The sequence below is a fragment of the Martes martes genome, assembly GCF_963455335.1.
Source record: "Martes martes genome assembly, chromosome: 8".
Lineage (NCBI taxonomy): Eukaryota > Metazoa > Chordata > Mammalia > Carnivora > Mustelidae > Martes > Martes martes.
Window position 1 is genome coordinate 125,275,583 of NC_137895.1, and position 18,481 is coordinate 125,294,063.

The 18,481-nt window shown below is 44.4% G+C and overlaps 1 protein-coding gene across 1 annotated transcript in view; it reads right to left on the reverse strand.

The window, feature by feature from the left end:
- PIP4K2A (phosphatidylinositol-5-phosphate 4-kinase type 2 alpha) overlaps positions 1-18,481 on the reverse strand; it is a 171,956-nt gene that overhangs the window by 23,489 nt on the left and 129,986 nt on the right. The window contains exons 5-6 of the mRNA XM_080810658.1: positions 12,708-12,854; positions 7,093-7,131 (exon numbers count right to left, since the gene is read on the reverse strand). Coding sequence (XP_080666784.1) covers positions 7,093-7,131; positions 12,708-12,854 — 186 coding nt within the window. The remainder of the gene's footprint in view (positions 1-7,092; positions 7,132-12,707; positions 12,855-18,481) is intronic.

Here is an 18,481-nt window from a genome sequence, read left to right on the forward strand (position 1 = left end):
TGTGAAATATATTGCTTTTCAAATATTGTCATACTTTCCAAAACATAATGGCCCTTTAAATGGAAGTGGGTGGTATCAATGGGGGCAGCTTGGTTTTCCTCCACGGGCTGTGACCTGACAGTTAGCCTGCAGGCAGGACCCACAAAATAGGTTGTTATGATCTGACTGGAAGATTCTGTTGCATGGATGTTGGTGATGATAACATAAGAAATCTCAGAGTCTGAAAACTTAAGAAATTGGCTAAGTACTATATGGTTTCTGGTTTACTACTAACCTAGCGAACATCACAATTTTATTATTTTATTTTACACTTTAATTTTTTTTTTAGAGAGGGGAGGGGAAGGGGAGAGGGAGAGAGGATCTTAAGCAGCCCAGATGCGGGGCTCGATCTCACAACCCTGAGATCATAACCTGAGCTGAAATCAAGAGTCGGTCATTTAACCGACTGAGCCACGCAGGTGCCCCGTATTTTATTATTTTAAAAAGCATGCATCTGCAGCAGCTTGGCTAAAATTCAGGCCCCGTTCTAAATTTTAAAGTTTTCTTTCCACCCCGACTCTTTCTGGAACCAAATGAGTAAGAGCTGTCAGCTAAAAAAAAAAAAAAAAAAAAAAAAAAAAAAAGCCCATATCTAGCAGCACCGCTCCCGCCATGTCTGGGAAACCCAGGGTTGAATTCATCCCAGAGACATAAAAATGAACTGAAGGCAACTGAGAGCTTCCATGCCACCGTAAGCCAGACAGGCCCGAGGACCTGAATGCTGTTGCCTGGGCGGTGCTCACAAGGACCACTGCGTGTTACCCCTTTTTTTTCACGTGCCGCTCCTAGCAAATTCCGAATGAGCTGAATCTTAAAAACTCCACTTCCCAGACTATCCCCTAAGGTTTACATTGTAGGGTTCTTAATGTGGTCGACATCTGCTGACATGACAGTTCTGAACATTCTTTTCATGAATCCTAGCAATCGCCTTCAGCTATACCTGGAACAGACAGGACTTGAGCGATCGTCAAGTCCAGGACTTCTCAGAGCCCACTCTGCTGCTGCTCTGTGCCTCTGCGGGGGGGAGGGCTTGGTTTGAAACAAGAGATTCTGACACTGAAGCAGGAGAACCAATGATACCATCTCATCTTTTCATCTTCCGAGTGATGACAAAGTGAAATGATTTATCCCCAACCCCCGAACTTCCATTAATGCCAGAGCAGGGGCTGGGACTCAGATCCATGACTGCCGTTTGCCGCCCCTCCCCGCAAACTCCCCTTAATAAAACATCTCTACGCCACGAGGCAGATGTTAGCCGTGTTGCCTTTAACTTAAGAGGAACAGGCCCTGCTTCTGCCCCGACAGGAAGCTATTCCTGGCATTTTGGGGGCTGGAATCGGGGTTTCTAGCACTGGCTGGCAAAGGGAAATGATTCACTTCCATCTGGGAAGAAAAGGGATTTTACAGAGGAAGGTTAAAGCATGAGCTGAGTTTGGGGTGCAAAAACCGTGATTATCTTGTTTTAACTGATCATCGGCTGACGGCAGAAAGATTCCCAGAAGGAAAGGACATGCTGCTGTGCTTGTGCCCCTTATCGTCCCAGCAGCTTTGTCACCTTGCCTTTAACTGCATCCCAAAGAAGCAGAGAGAGGGCGTCATTAATTGTAATTTGTTATAATTTAAAGATCACAGAAGAAATGCTGAAAACTGGTTTGGGAAAGCATTTCTCGATATAAGGGTATTCATGATCAATTCTCCTAGAACCTTCCGTCCATAATAGGTAAAATGTCAGAGATGGTGACAGTCCCTTAATTGCTGGTGCAATTCACGATGCCTGAGAATCGACAAGGCAGCTTTCTGCGGCCCATTATCAAAGTGTCCACAATGATTACTGCCGAAAGAGTTACACAAATGCCAACCGCGGGGCAGCTGTTTCCGGTCACGTGGGCCCCAGGGAGCAGGTTAGATGTTAAAAGGAATCTTCTGCTTGTGACCTGGTGACTCCATTATACACGCTCTGCTCTACCTCACACAATCAGACCCGAGTTTTGAGGAGAAGTGTGCAGAACGATGAACAAAATGCATATTTGTGCAAATCCCCAGGACTCTCTCCCTCAAGAACATGGGCTCTTTAAAGAGTCAGGTCAAATCCCCCAGAAATCAAGTGAGTCCAGTTATGTTTTCTTTTACTTCCCCAGATTCCCTGCTGCGTCGCTTGCTTGCTGGCAGCATGCTCAGGCTGTCATTTGTAAAAAGCAGCCCGCTCAGCTATAATTACTAATTTGATGTCACAGCGGAACCGCAGCGCAGCTGTGGAAAGATCGACCACCAGGGAGATCCGTGTTTCTCTGTCTCATTTAGAGGCAGCTAAACTGCTGGAGCCATGAATGGAAGATGCCCTTCCATTAAAAAGGGAAGAATTAAAGAATAAAACAAGTCATAGCAGCTGTCAGAATTTGACAACGGTTTAAAAAAAGAAAGGGGAAAAAAAAAAGCACTGTTCTGCTTTAAAAAAAAAAAAAAAACTCAAGACATCTGTACATGTGTGTTCGGATACTTGTTGCCATGAAAGTGATGCCACTATTGTTGCGACGTAACTACTTTATTCCCCTCGGTTCCATCTTCATTATTATGCTAATGCAAATCACACTAATTATGTGTCAAGCTGAAATCGAAGGGACGGGACTCGTCTGTACCTATATAGCACTAAATATTTGAAATGACGGTTTTAAAACTTGTCATCAACAAGTTGAAAGTACGGGAAATTAAAACAGTTATAATGACTCGGATGAAAGGAAAACTCACAATTGAGATTACTAATTAAGCCGTGTCAATGGAGATTCTTTATGAAAATTATTCTTTGCACTATGACAATCATTTCTTAGAGAACACAGTCCCACAGGGATAGCAATGAAAAGATTTTTGGCAGATCGTGCGACTTCATTCATAAAAGGCGAAAATGTAGAAAAGAAATATTTTTAGCCTTCCTCCAATGGTTCTACCCAGAGAGAAGAGCGATTGTTTTGATAACATTATGGTTTTATTTGTGGAGACAAAGAATAGCATCTTGGAAGATGAAAAATGTTAACTGCTCATGGAAAGAAAACCTGAAAATTGACAGAAAGAGAAAGGCAAAGAAATTTTTTTAGAACTTAAAAAACCCCAATGTTTTTAAGAGTTCAGCTCCATTATATACATTTCATTTATTTTTACGTATTACAGTTCAGTTGCAGCCAGATTACAAACCCGCTGCTGTGTCAGAGCCTCGATTCCCTTGTACCCACAGAGGCAGGCGGAGTCTCCATCGATTACAAATTTTAATGACTTTTACTTCCTTATCTATAAGGTATTTCCTCTTGCCTCTGCCCGGGAAGCTCCTGTAAACTAGAAGGGCAGGTGGGTGGCCTTTTGGAGCTGCTCCTTCTGGAAGTAGAGCTATCACTAACCCAGAGCCCAGAAGGAGGCAGAGAGCACTGGATTCTTCCTCAGGGCCATGGTGTAGACGACTTTAATGTTTACCCAGTGTGAGATACGGTCGACCATAGTTACAAACACGCCAAAAGCCCCAAATGGAGGAAATGCGAATTGGTTGTTTTGCCAACACAGTAGGAAACCAAACGATTTATTTCACAACTTCTGAAAATTTTTAAACCAAGACTCGGAATGAACTGCTCTCGTACCATATTTAACTCCAAAACATTGTTTTTGTCGATGCAGGAATGCTTCATGATTCACGGGATTGCTACGCGTTTTTGGTAATAGGTCCTGTTAAAAAAGGAGACTGAGACATGCCAGACATTCGGAGGGCAACAGCACAGCAGTTAGAAACATGAGCCCTGGGCTAGAAGCCTGGCCGCACCACGTCGTAAGTCGGGGGCTCTGGTTCACCTGTCTGTGAACCAAGCTCGTTTACTCAAAGGAAGTAATAATGGCGCGACCTCGTAAGATGGCTGGAAGGATGAGACGGCTTGAGTCATGTAAAATGTAAAACACACTCTGGCACGTAGTATACACTCAACAAATATCAGGTATTACTACTGACCTTTCTAAATCCCAAGACACCACAATTCATAGTAAAAAAAATAATCTCCAGATGAAGGTAAGGTTTCACCTCTGCCACTGACTGTGTGAAGGTGCTCGGAACTGAAGCTCGTGGGTCTCCCAACTGTCGTGTCGTGAGGTGGGGAAGGTCCTTCCCATGGCTGACTTCTCTAAGCCCACCTCCAGGGGAGATGTTTTGAGGAACAACTCAGTACAGGATAAAAGCATCCTAGGTAGTCTCCTCAGAAAAGTGGTTTTCTATTAGACAAATTCTGTAATTTCATTCTTTTCACAGAAAACTATGCCAATAAAGGGCTCAGCTTGTGGGGTGAGGTGGGCAGTGGAAATGTGAATGCCACAGGTTTCTGGAAACCGTGTGGTCCTGCAGGCAGAACAGTGGAAGGAGGGACAGGCAACCGGATGGTCTGTTATCTGATGAAACAGTACAGTGTCAAGGATGTCCAATACTCATGGCTTTCCTTCACACATGGACTTGTTTCATGATTTTGGCTTCAGCAGCAACAACCCCATGGCCTCTGTCTATCTTGGCAATGTTTTTTGTCAGAGCAGACCATGCCCCTGGTGATCAAAACTCAAGAAATGAAAATGAACAGAATTGGGGGAAAAGACTGGGATCTGCTAGCCATTGTCTCAAGGGACTTGGGACAGAGCCACCAGCCTGGAGCAGAAGCTGTCACCACCACCATAGTTCTTACTCAGGGGCTGGCTTCCTGTTAGGAGGCCGAAAAGTCTGTGGGGCTCTTCGAACAGTCCCCATATTTTCTCCTAAGAGAAAAATCCCAATCCTACTAAACCTCTGAGTTTCTCATGGAGTAAAACCTAAATACTCGCTTGGGTCTTGGGCACATGGACAAACATTTAGTCATAGCAACATGGAAGTTGGCAGTCCATTGTTTCTCCAAACTTTTGGCCAAAGCTGGTGACTTCAGGGTTATTTATGTGGAGATTAGAAGTGTAAAAATACATTCACTAGTGCACAGTAAAAGTACAAATGGTCAGAGAAGGATCCACCATTTCCTTTTCCATTCCTCACTTCTTCACCCACTGTGACCCGGCTTCTGCTCCACCCACCGTCACGGACAAGGTCACCAGAGAGTTCCCTGGTGCTGAGTCCAACAGATAATTGCCTCAGTCCTCATGCTACTTGACCTTGCAGAAGTTTCTGATTCTGGGACAGTTCTGTTCCTCTGGTTTCTGGACTACAACTAGAGGGCAAGTCTCCCAAGACCAGGGGCATTACTCAAGGCAGTGTTTCTCACAGCGTTTGGAGAAATGCTTGCTCACAAGAGATACTCCATAAATGTCTGAAGAGAATGTCTGAAATGTCTGATGACCTGAACTTTCCTGGCTCATCTGCTCGTCTCCTGTCTCTTTGGCTGATCTTTTGCAGGACTCTCTCCTTCCACCCACTCCTTCAGTGATGAAGTTCTTCTGGGCTGTTCTAGACATACTTCTCTTCTGTTCCATATACTCATCCTGGGTGGCCTCAGCCACTTCCCTGTCTTTGCTGATCATCCTTCCTGTGAGGTTTTCCAAGCCCTTTTTTTCCCAGCTGAAACCCTCCCTGGAGCCTTCATACCTACTGACCATGTCTGCTCTAGTGCCACACTGACTTTTTGAACCCCTCCTCTCCCTCTGCTCCCTCTTTCAGTGAGTGGAACCAACACCCTCCCGACGGTCCAAACCAGACATACGGGAGTCCTTCTGAACCCCTCCCTGCCTCCGCACACACTCCCTGGCACTGTTCACCTCCCATATTGAATCTTCTGTGGCTTCTTCTTCCCAAATCTCCCTAGAACCGATCCTCTTCCACCAACCTAACTCAGGACACCACTCTATCCGGGTTATTTCAACAGCCTTTCCAACTGGTGCGGCTTATGTCACCCTCTAGTTAAAGCGCCAAGTGCTCCCCCTCTGCCCCCATGCCCAGGGTGCTCTGTCTCACCTTTCCCTCCAGCTAGCTCTTCCTTGTCCTTCAGGGTTCCAAACATCACCTCCCCCAGGAAGCCCCTCCCTGACCCCCCGAGCATGAGTCAGGTGTACATGCTCTCTATTAAAATGCTTATCACACGATAACTCATTGCCTATTTTAATGTCTATGTTGCCTGCTAGATGTGTTGCGTGGTTCCTTATTTTAGCCCCTGAAGCTAGGATGGTAACCATGAAAAAAATTTACAAATACTTCTGAGTGAATAAAGAACAGGAAATTTCCAAAATTTTAAAATTCAAATCAAGACAAGAAGAGAACATTCTAAAATAATAATTTAGAGGTGCCTGGATGGCTCAGTCAGTTAAGCATCTGCCTTCGGCTCAGGTCATGATCCCAGGGTCCTGGGATTGAGCCCCATGTTGGGCTCCCTGCTCAGCAGAGAGCCTGTTTCTCCCTTTCCCTCTGCCTACTGCTCTGCCTACTTCTCTCTCTCTCTGTCAAATAAATAAAATCTTTAAAAAATAATATAAACATGGGGCGCCTGGGTGGCTCAGTGGGTTAAAGCCTCTGCCTTCGGCTCGGGTCATGGTCTCAGGGTCCTGGGATCGAGCCCCGCATCGGGCTCTCTGCTTGGCAGGGAGCCTGCTTCCTCCCTCTATCTCTGCCTGCCTCTCTGCCTACTTGTGATCTCTCTCTGTCAAATAAATAAATAAAATATTAAAAAAAATAATATAAACTCATAATTTAAAGACAAAACAGAAACAAAAATCCTGAGCCCTGCTTTCTACAGTTTGGTCAAAAAACTCGCCCATTGAGGGGGCAACCGGCGTGAGGACCCTGGGGGCTGACCGGGAGTCGCATCCGGATCCCGTAACCGCACAGGTGACTGTGCTTTCAAGACCATGTCGCATGCGGAATGTTTCTTTCAACCACACATAAAACTAACAGAACTACTTCAGTGCCCAACAGAGAGCGTGGGGGAGCTCAAGGCAGGAGCCTTCTCAGGTCAGTGCCGTGCTTGTCACTGGCGCGGCGGAGGAGACAGGAGAACCGCCGCGGGAAGGTGGGAGAGGAAGAGTGGACCGGAGAGGACCGCGGCGGGAACGAGTCAGGGTACTCACCTTTTCCTTGTCGCTGGCTTCTCTGGCCACAGTGGAGCCCTGAAACACAAAGATCATCATGAAAACATCGGGTGTCACCGGTGGAAAATACGCAAATGTGTCAGGCCAGAGCGCAGAAATAAACAAGTGCCCCCTTGGCCCTGGCACCGTGCCCGGAGGGAGCTCTGTCCCCTCCTTCGTCACAACGCTGCCCCAAGGGCGCTCTCCCCTCTACAGACATTCCTGCTGGCTCGTCTCCAACCCTTTCCCTAGCTTGTCACCTGAGCCAGATTCTCCCTGGTTCTTGTGTCCCTGCTGGAAATCAGAAAACCCAACAATCACTTAAACAGTAATGTTTGTTTTTTTAATGATTTTTTTTTTTTAAGAGAGCATAAAAAAGGTGGGGGTGGGGGGTTGCAGAGGGAGAGGAAGAGAGAGAATCTTATGCAGGCTCCATGCCCAGCACCGAACCCAAAGCAGGGACTCGATCTCACGACCCTAAAGTCACAACCTGAGCCAAAAATCAAGAGTCAGACACTTAACTGACAGGTGCCCCCTGAAGGATAACTTATTAACACCAGATCAAAACCATGCTCTGTTTCTTGCCTCAATTCCAGAAATGGTTGGCCTTACCTCTTCAAAGGCGATGTGGGCCACTTGTGGCTGCAGTAGCTACCCGGGCACTAAATGCCTCCTTCCCCCCATTATATCTTCTAGACGTGGGCCCGTCCTGGCCCTCTGCCTGCCCTTCTCCTGTTTCAGGGTTACTGATGGACATGTCCTCACCACTCTGAGTTAGACCATGTGGGCCCTTCCTCTCTCTTCGCTCTGGGAATCCCTTCAGACATACATTTACTTGCACCCGCCTTTGTGCCAGGCATTAGGCTGAGCAAAGCACAAAGGTATCAAGGGGAAGAAAACACGCTTCTTGATCTGCATAACTCTACTCTTCCACACTGGTTTTCAAAGCCACACACACCTCAGAGCTCTGAGGTTGTCCGAGAAGACCCAAGCCCACCCAGAAGCCAACAGGGGCATGCGGTAGAGCTCAAGAAGAGAAAGGTCCCCTTGTCTGGAAGATTGGGATCCCCAGCAATGTCAATAACAACAAGAACAATTTCTTCTTTGTGCTCCTCACCGTATCTCACACAGCAATGCCTGCACTCCCCAAATAAATGGCTGGAGAAGGATCACGACTGCATCACCACTCTCCCCTCCCCCATAGCACTGGCCACCCCAGTAAGCCCAGGTCAGCAGAGTGACGCGCTTCCCTGACCACCTCTTAGATGGGCATTTATTGCCCTGGAAGCTGTGCATTAGCCGACTATGAAGAGAGTCCCCCTGCAACCTCCACCCTCACAGGTCAATGTTCCATCCCCCTGGTGGTCAGCATCCCCAGAGACCTGCTGTCAGCCCCGGGGAAATGCTCTGAGTTTCTGGGGGATGCATCAGAGGGGCAGAAAGCTGATCCACGAAGTGATGAGGGACAGTGTAAATTGTTCACGAGGGGAAATGTGTGGTCCCGTTGCACAACCACAGCACCCCCCCCCACCAAACCCAGCAGCTCCCACTTGTTATGGTCCGTTTCCCTTTTTTTAAAGGGATTTTTGAATACAGACCACAAACATCTTCCTTTACACAATGATTTCTAACAAAATGTTTCCAGATTAAAAAAAAAAAAAAAAAAGACGGGATAGTTGCAATATTTGAGCAGTGTCTGTGCTCCTGGTCAGAGGAAGAAACTACTTATTCCTCTTTTTATCTCTAGCCAAGTTTCTGGTCCCTGTGTGTTTTCCCTCCTGCAGCAAAATTTACCCTGCTTCTGATTCTCTGTGAAGCTTCATCTCCATGTAAATGCAGATCATTAGCCTAGAGTGTGGGGGTGGGGAGGTGTCCGGAGCTCACCCAAATTTAAATGAATTCAAAATAAAAACTCAAACAGAAACAGAAAATAAGATTAGTAAATCAAGGCCAAGAGTTTGAGCCATGAAATGATGCCAGATGTCCAGGTTCCATCACAACCGAAAGTACTGGCAAGAAGAGAATTTATTCTACAAACTAAAAACTGGAGATGAAATTAAGGAAGTCTGAGGCAAATTAAAACTATACTATCCAGTCTAGAAGTATAATTTACATCAAGATATGTTTCCTAGATGCTTGCTTGAACGAAACACTATCTTAGGGGCATAAAAAAGAAAAAGGACCAAAAATTTGCCTTTAAGGCACTTACTAGTAGAATGGATAAGTCACTACGCAAATTCAATGACCAGTTCCCATAGGCCACACGTTATGCCGGGCATGACATACGTGTGTGTGTGTGTGTGTGTGTGTGTGTATGTGTGTTTGTGTGTGTGTGTGTAATTGAATCCTCATAACAACCCAGCAAAGGTAGGTATAATTATCCCTTAGAGTTTCTATAAAAGTTCAGCAACCCACCCACTGCTAACAAGTGATAAAACCAGGACAGGCTTCAGAGTTCTCTCTGGCTGATTCTGTGGGGGAGTCAGACCAGTGAACAAAGTCCCGTAATGCTCCACAGAGTCCTTCCTCTAAGCAGCATTGCAAAGGCTTCATGAGAGAGATGGTATCCAAGAGCCTTGGAGAGTGGCTGGAATTTCCACCAGGGGTGATTCCAGGGGACAAAACGGCCTCAACTTGGAGGCAAAACAGAGCAAGGCTGGATCTGGGAAGCTTATACAGTTTATCTGAATTCCAGAGAGAAGGAGATAAACCTAAACCCAAAATTCCTCCCTTAGACTACTATTCTTAAAGTGTGCTCAGCATCCTGGGGTCCCAAGACTCCTTCAGAGTTCTGCAAAATCAAAACCACCTTTCTAATGATATTGAGACATTATCAGCCTTTTTTCACTGTCTTGATATTTGCATGGATGTTACAAAAACAATAGTGGGTAAAACCGCTGGCAGCTTAGCACAAATCCAGTGGCTCCAAATGGTACTAATAGAGTTTGTCATAAAATACATATAAAATATACATTATATATAAATGTCTAAAACTGTCCTTGATGAAACAATAAAATTAGTAAATCTTGACCACGGAGTACACATCTCTTCAATATTCCTTGTGGGAATATGTATAGAACGCTTTTGTTTATGAAGATGGAATGCTATAAGAAAAGTCATTTTTGTGATGATTTGAGTTATGAGCTCAACTAGCCACATTTTTCATTAAAACATTTTTACCTGAAAGAACAACTGGCAATCTCTTTACTCAGATCTGGGCATTTGGTAGATATTTGCTCAATAATAACGAGCCGAGTGGGGCTCGGCTACGTGCGGGGGAGCTGTGTGCTGGCATTTCACAGAAAACAGCTCACAGGGCTGGTTGCCAGTGGTAAAATTTGGGCTTTCAAGTGGAAATCAGAGTTTTTATTAACCGGAGTCCACCACCGTGAGCATGAGAGCTTCTCGGTACTTAAAGACTTCTCAGATGAGACTTGTGGTGATATTAATGTGATGTCTCAATATCGCATAATGAGATATGTTCATATTTGGAAGACCATATAACTCAATGAACTCATCTGTTTCAAATGATCAAAGCTTGTAAACAGACCAGTGGGTTTTAATGAAATAAGTACAGCAAGTTCACTGATGTGATTTCTGATTCCACTAAGCTTTGAGAAATCACCTTTTGTTAGGTTTTAGCATAATATCAAGGAAGAATATCCATAAATTTCTGAAAAAGTTATTGAAACACTCACCCTCCCATTTTCCAACTATGTATCTGTGTAAGGTCTTTCTTCATATACTTCAATCACATAACATTGCAAAGGACAGCACAACGAGATAGGACATTCCAACTGTCTCATATTAAATCATATATTAGGGAGATTTTAAAAAATGTAAAGGAAAAGAAAAGGCCACCTGTCTCACTAAATTTTTTTACTTGTAAGAAACACCTATTTTTCATAAAAATATGTTAACGTAATGATTTTTAAAGTTGTAAATAAAGTAAGCATTTAAAAATTTTTTATTTTAATTTCTAACAATGTAAATAGCAGTAGATACAACCTATATAACCAAAAGCTTTTGGGAGTCCTCTTTTTTAAAAATTTTAATTTCAACATAACCAGCATACAATGTCATATTAATTTCAGGTATACAATAAAATGATTCAACAATTCTATACATTACTCAGTATTCAACAGGATGCACTCCTAATCCCCTCCACCTATTTTACTATCCCCCACCGACCTCCCCTCTGATAACCATCAGTTTGTTCTCTAAACTTAAGAGCATGGGTTTTTGTTTTTGTTTGTTTTGTCTCTTTTAAAATTCGTTGATTTGCTCTGCTTTTTAAATTCCACATGATTGAATTGATATGGTATTTGTCCTTCCCTGACCTACTTCACCTAGCATCATATCCTCTATATCCACCCATGTCATTATAAATGGCAAGAGTTTGTTCTTTTTAATGGCTGTGTAATATTCCATTATATATGCATGTGTGTATACACATACATGTATCTTCTTTATCCATTCACCAATCAAAGGACACTTGGGTTGCTTCCATAATTTGGCTACTGTAAATAATGCTGCAATAAACACAGGCATGCGTGTGGTATCTTTTCAAATTAGTGTCTTTGTATTCTCTGGGTAAATACCCAGTAGTGGAATTACTAGATCATATGGCAATTCTATTTTTAGTTTTTTTGAGGAACTTTCATACTGTTTTCCACAGCAGCTGTACCGGGGGTCTTCTTTTAAGACTGGAGGAGTCTGAGATCAAAAAATCTGAGATCTACTGGCAAAGACCAAAGGGTGGCAAACTTTTTCTGAATGGGTCAGCTGGTAAATGTTTTAGGTTTTGTGGTTCAAAGCAGTCTCTGTGGTGCTACTCAACTCTGCCATTAGAGCACAAAACCACCACACGTGATGCATAAACACTGGCCCCTGCAGTGTTCCAATAAAGCTTTATTTATAAAAACGGCCAAGCTGGATTTGCCAGGCAGGCAGGTCAGACTGCCATCTCCCTACACGGACATCCTCCCCTGAAGTCAGTGATCCAAAGACTCAGCGCAGCTCACTCCCCTCAGAATTCCTACACTGTGCCTCTCACCCAAAGTCTTTGTAATAGCCGGTCCCAGGGCCTGTATCCTCCGCCAGGAATGCCCTTCCCTCAGCTCACACCTTCTTTCTTTGGGTCTGCTGCAATATCAGCTTCCAGTGAAACCTTCCCCAACACCCTGTATACGCTGTATCCACCCCCCCCCCCCATTCTTCCCCATCTTTACTTCTATCCACAGCACTTACCCCTTCTTACTATGCTACAGGATTTACTCACTGCTTTTACTTATTGTCTGTCCGTCCCCACCACAATGTCAGTTCCTTGGGCTCAGGTTTGGTCCATTTTGTTCATCCTACTATTCCCAGCACCAAAACAGTGCCTGGAACGTAGCTGGTGTTCAATAAATAACTCGTTGAAAATCAGACACGTTGCTCCTGACAAGTGCAAAAGTCTTCCAGTAAAGCTAGCAAGTGATCCTTGAGTCCCTCGAAGGCAAGATTTGCTAGTTTAGTTGCCTGGTAGCTTTAAGCTCTGAGCACCTCCTAAGTGATTAGCAAGATCAATTACAACAGTTGCTTAATTACTTAATAAAAATGAACAAAAAGCTCACCTTTAAGTCGTATTTCCTATATACAGATAAACGGTGACTGAACACGTTTCTTGTAACAATCACGTATATTTCAACTCCATCCACATTAAGCCGGTACATGCCCAAGAACTGGGGAAGAAGGGTGATCCCATGACATTCTACTATGTACTGCAGAGGAGAGAGAAAAAGGAACACATTATGCAATCAAAAGGTGCTCATTTAGATGTAAAGCATAACTCTTCTGCCTTTGGCCTTTAGACAAAGTAAAACCATCCAACCACTAAGGTCCTGTTTACAGAAAATGACCGTGTTTATACTGTCTGACACAGGATCTGTGTTCACCAAGTACACATAGATAAGAAAATTCAACTTTATCTCTAAAGAGATATATTTTCCCAACATCCCAAACTAATTTGTAAAGTCAAAACTTGGATATAACAGTGTGAGACAAGAGGGCAAGTGATCGGTCCATTTGCTAATTCCTCTAAAGGGAAATCACACTCTACCGAGGGCCTCCCTCTTCCTCCCCAGAAGCCTGGGTGATGACTCTGTGAGGCTGAGGGAGAGTCACTTGGCCACTAACATCAGCTCCTTTAACAGCGTTATGAAAACCACAGCCCTGAAGCTGTGACTAAAGAGGAAACTGTGGAGAGAGCTGAGCGTTCGAAGCTGGGACAGTCCTCTCTAGTCCTAATTTTTGTTTTTCACCCACCACACTAATGTACTGAACTACTCTGCCCACCAGAGCAGCAGCGTGAAGGGAAGGTGCCACGCTACCCCAGCGCTTGCTCCTGCTCCGCGCACAGACGGAGGTGCTCTGGCCCCATGCGGGATTTCATCATGGCTGTTGGACAAGTTCTAGCTTTGATGCCATTTGTGATTACGGTTGCAAAAACACAACGCAAGTCTTGAAGCATTGATGACCATCCTCGAAAGGGCCACGAGAGGGAGACACATCTCCTTTGAAAGCTGGTATTTATAAAATGGGTCCCCTGCACTCTGCAAAGGAAAGTTGGGTTTTCCTTTCTTTAAAATGAAAGGGGAGAGACTACTTCAAAAGAGCTCTTTTTTGTCCTTGACAGGTGTGTGAATAGCATGAGTAGCATGATTCCAAAATTGTAAAAAATTGTTAAAATCACACATGTTGTGCATATTTACAGGGAGCAGCCTAGAAGAATGGTCACCAAGTGGTAATGGTGGGATCTGGGGTAACTTTGCTTTCTCCCCCTCTTTTTGTAAATTATACCGCTTAAATTTTTCCATTTTTACAACGAGCATTTTACAAAAATAAAAATAAAATGCCCTTTCAAACTTTTTAGTGGTAAGCACGGTCAATAGTCAACTCTGATAATATTTAACCATCTTAAAGGTCAACAAAGCCCTCAGTTTTTGTCATTAAAGACGAAGAGCATCGGTATCTGAGTGTGACACTTGTCACCCAGTGCTGGCAGGTTTTAAAGGCGCTCTTGGTCTTTTCTAGCACACCGACCATAACTGAGCTACACGTTTTAATTTGCTACATTTCCTGAGCAGAGTTTCATCTCAATTTGTTCTTCATTTGAAGTCAGATCAGTGGAACATTTTCTCTTTCTGTCTCCTTTCAAAAAACCCAGTAAATTAACGTGAGGTTTGCTAATACAAAACAGGCGGTGAAGAGGCGTTGGCTGAAAACAAAACTTCTCACATCTGACTTCAAGAAAGAAAAAGGGTTGTTGTCCCTCACCTCTGAAGAAAGGTGGCTGGGTGAGCCTTCAAAACACGGAGACTAGGGGGGGTCTACACTGCGTGAGCATGGTCAAAAGAAGGTGGGTTTGTGAGTCGGGAAGAATGCATGTGCATCCTGGTGCCTCCATGTACCAGCTGTGGGATCTCGGGCAAGTTACCAGATCATTCTTCATTTTAGTTTCATTTTTTGGAAAATGAGCACCATAATTGCCACCGGCAAGGAAAGTTGTGAGGACTAGTATGTCAACCTGCTTCGCGCCAGGCCTGTGTGCTGCTACACTCTTCCTCCCTCTGCAGAGGACGGTAATAATAGTAACGATTATTTTCATTCAACAATCTCATAAGAAACTTCAATGTTACCCCCATCTGCTTGGCCCTCTGCACTGAGGCGGGCCGTGTGTAGGAACTCTGGAGGCTCACAGAGCACGTCTGTCCCATGCTGGTTTCAGTTTGGCTGCTCAACCCCTCTTTATGCTCAGATTATTCTCATTTTGGCCTGTCTCTTACAAGTCCTGGCAGCAGAGTAAGTCTTTTTTTTTTTTAAAGATTTTATTTATTTATTTGACAGAGATCACAAGTAGGCAGAGAGGCAGGCAGAGAGAGGGCGGGGGGGGGGGGAGGGAAGCAGGCCCCCTGCTGAGCAGAGAGCCCGATGCAGGGCTCGATCCCAGGACCCTGGGATCATGACCTGAGCTGAAGGCAGTTGCTTAACCCACTGAGCCACCCAGGCACCCCCAGAGTAAGTCTTTTTGATCAAAATCTCTGTACCAAGCCACAGAGTGCCTCGGAACGAGTGGATAATATTATTCAGGTAATGAAAAGGATCAAGAAACTTTCTGCACACTGTACAGGAAATCGTCAACAAGGGTTTTTCTTCCCCCACAGAAAAACAGCCACGTAGATTACATTCTACAGCCCCTTTATCTTTAAGACTAAATAAATTACTGCCTATAAAAATGAGATCAATTCAATCTGTATCTCCAAGTTTCTACAGGCGCTGCTTCTCAAAGGCCTGGCTCATCGATGAGGCTCTTAGACAAACACCTTGAAAAATACAGATTTAATAGACTCAAGCCCCTAAGTTTATAAATATGGACGAGACCACAACCCATATTCAAGTCTATCCTATTAGATCCCAGTACTGATGAGCAACACTTGGTGCCAAAGGTTTAGAAAACATTTATGGGTCAAAACTTCGCAGAAGAGAGAATGCCACCCATTGATGGAATTTCTGGGTAGGGGCTCCGGGAAAAGATGACACGGTTTCATTACAGTAGAAGGACATTCCACTGGCTCTGGCGATGCCAGGGCTGGCGGACTGCCACTCTAGCGTGGCCTGTCACTGCATGGGGGACTGGCACAGAGGCCTGAATGTTCACCCTCTTGGGTTCTGCACCAGCTGTCCCTGGAAATGCTGCACACAAACTCTGATGCCAGGGGTCACATCTGCAAACCACACATGTGAACTACCGGGGTAACCCCAGTAATCCCACATCCAGGGCGACTGTAAATTCACAGCCAGAGCTTTAGCTGGGCCCTTGGTATGACTTAGCCACATCACGGGGCTAGGAGCCCTCTCGGTCCAGGTCCACACTCACTAGCTGTGCATCCCTCGGTCAATTATTCAACCTCTCTGTGCCTCTGCATTTGGAGAAGAGGGGTAATGATAGTAATGAGGGCATAGGTTTTTGTGAAGAATATGAAGACCGGGGAAACAGGACTGAGGTGAGGACTGACTGCCCATGACTTGAGCTGGAACAAGATGAAACCAAGACCCTGGGGTGAAGGGTGGAAAAGGAAGCAGGGAGGGAGGGAGGGAGACTTCCTAGAGCATCTGATGTGTCCCTAAAATGCTGAGAAATGCATTTGATTTTAAATGCACGATGGGAACTCTCAATTTCAACGAACCTCCACAGAACAAAAGCTTTCTAAAAATGAATAATTTTGCGAATGTATGTAGTATATATTTATCTGCTTATAAAGTGAGGTAATATTCTTGTAAATATAAAAGAAACACTAAAAAATTGTATTTCTCTCTCATGTTGCTTTTAGGATCAGAACTCTGAGCACCTTCCCCTTAAAAATTTAAATATCTGGGGCGCCTGGGTGGCTCAGTGGGTTAAAGCCGCTGCCTTCAGCTCGGGTCATGATCCCAGCCTCCTGGGATCGAGCCCCGTATGGGGGCTCTCTGCTCAGCAGGGAGCCTGCTTCCTCCCTTCTCTCTCTGCCTGCCTCTCTGCCTACTTGTGATCTGTCTGTCAAATAAATAAATAAATAAATAAAATTAAAAAAAAAAAATTTAAATATCTTCGAGAAATTTATGAAACAACTCGTATATAAATGCTTCCAAAATAAGAAGGGGTGTTTGCAAAGGCTACGATATCATGTCTTTCTTCAATAACCAAGTATTTGGCAGGAGTACTCTCTTTTTTTCTGAATATTGAAAAACATCCTCGGCATCTCTCAATTTCTTTTTTAACACTGTTGATTCGACCACAAGATAATCTAAGGAATCTTTGCTTCCTCCCTTCTACAAGCTTCACTTCCAGACTACAAGAATGAAGAAATACAATTTAATCCTGAGGATGACTCCTAAAGGAAGGTATAAATATTTCTTTCACTTTCAACCCCCATCTTGATGTGGCTCCAAGGCAGGCCTTCCCCACTGGCAAAGGACATAGACACATGGGTATTCCCCGCCCGCCATATTCGTATCTCAGTCCACAGACAGAGCAGGTGTAGCGCCTACAGTAGCCTCGCAGACTCCCTTCTAGAATTCAGATGAGTCTGCAACTTCTGTCCTCTGCCACTCTGAGGTCCCGAGGGAGATAAGGCCACAAATGGACCAAACGTTTGGCAATGCTGATCACCCATGTGCGGCTCAGAAATGAAGAGCACACATCAGGCAAGAGAAATGCTTCTTTTATGAGAGCGTGGCTGCAAGTACACAGTGCTGGAGAGTGCGCCTTTCAGCGGCTACACGGGTGTGGCATTTTCCTGACGCGTTCCTACCTGCGGCATAAGGCTGGCTCTCTAGGTCACCGGCAGCCAAGCTCTTCTCTCACGTCCAACAGAGAAGCTTGGTCTGGCGCCTGGACTGGTGGCTTTCAAATGCTTGCAAGCCCACAATGACACGAGCTTCCATCTGAATCGGAACTGAATATTGACCCTCCAATCTCTGAAGGGTCAACTCGATTATCATCGATTCTTATTATGCTCGTATAGGAAGCTAAAACCGTTACTCTTGGGGCCAGTGTCCGTACTCTCAGTGTTAAACTCACTGCATCACCTACATTTGCATTTTTAGATATTGTTCTACGTATCTTTCACACTTGTACTGTCGTGGCTGGATACCTCAAGTCACCTGTTCTTCAACAGTGGCTTCTGTTTTTTCTCAAGAGGATGCTCAGAAACTTCTGTTTGCTGGCAGTGCTTCCGTCCAAAAGTTGTGCTGCCAACACTACCAGTTTTTACTTTCTTTTGTCTTCTTTTGAGAAGGTACTTGTAAACGATTCCACGGTGCAATCAATAAAACCAAATTTTATCTCTTCACAAGTCTTCCTTACAACTTTGGCCCACACAGCCATGGGTTGGCCAGAGCTCTCATACCAGAATAAATGAAGGTGGTGAAATCAGAATTTCTAAAACAGACACAAGGAAACGGCCATAAGATCTGTTCCCTTCATTCTTAAGCGCTCAAAAAGAATAATAAGTATTAGGAATCCCCACCTTGTTGCTCTTCTCATGCAAAATGAAAAGCCATTAAGAGATTCCTAGCTGACTGAAGGGTTCGGCAGAGAGGATTCTAAGTGATGTACTGCCACGGATAAATATTTATATCTCCACCTGGGAGTGCGAGCCTGGGCTCTGGCTTTTGGAAATTGCTGTTATTATCATGTTTCACTCATTTTTTTTAGAGGTTTGAAGTGACAATTTAATATAGCATCAAATTAATCCTTCAATATAAAGTCTTGTTTCATTTAATGTTTCTGAAAGGTTAAACTATCTGTAATCCTTATTGTGCCTCTGGCTATGTTTATAGAGCACTGCGACGACATGAAAGAAAAGAA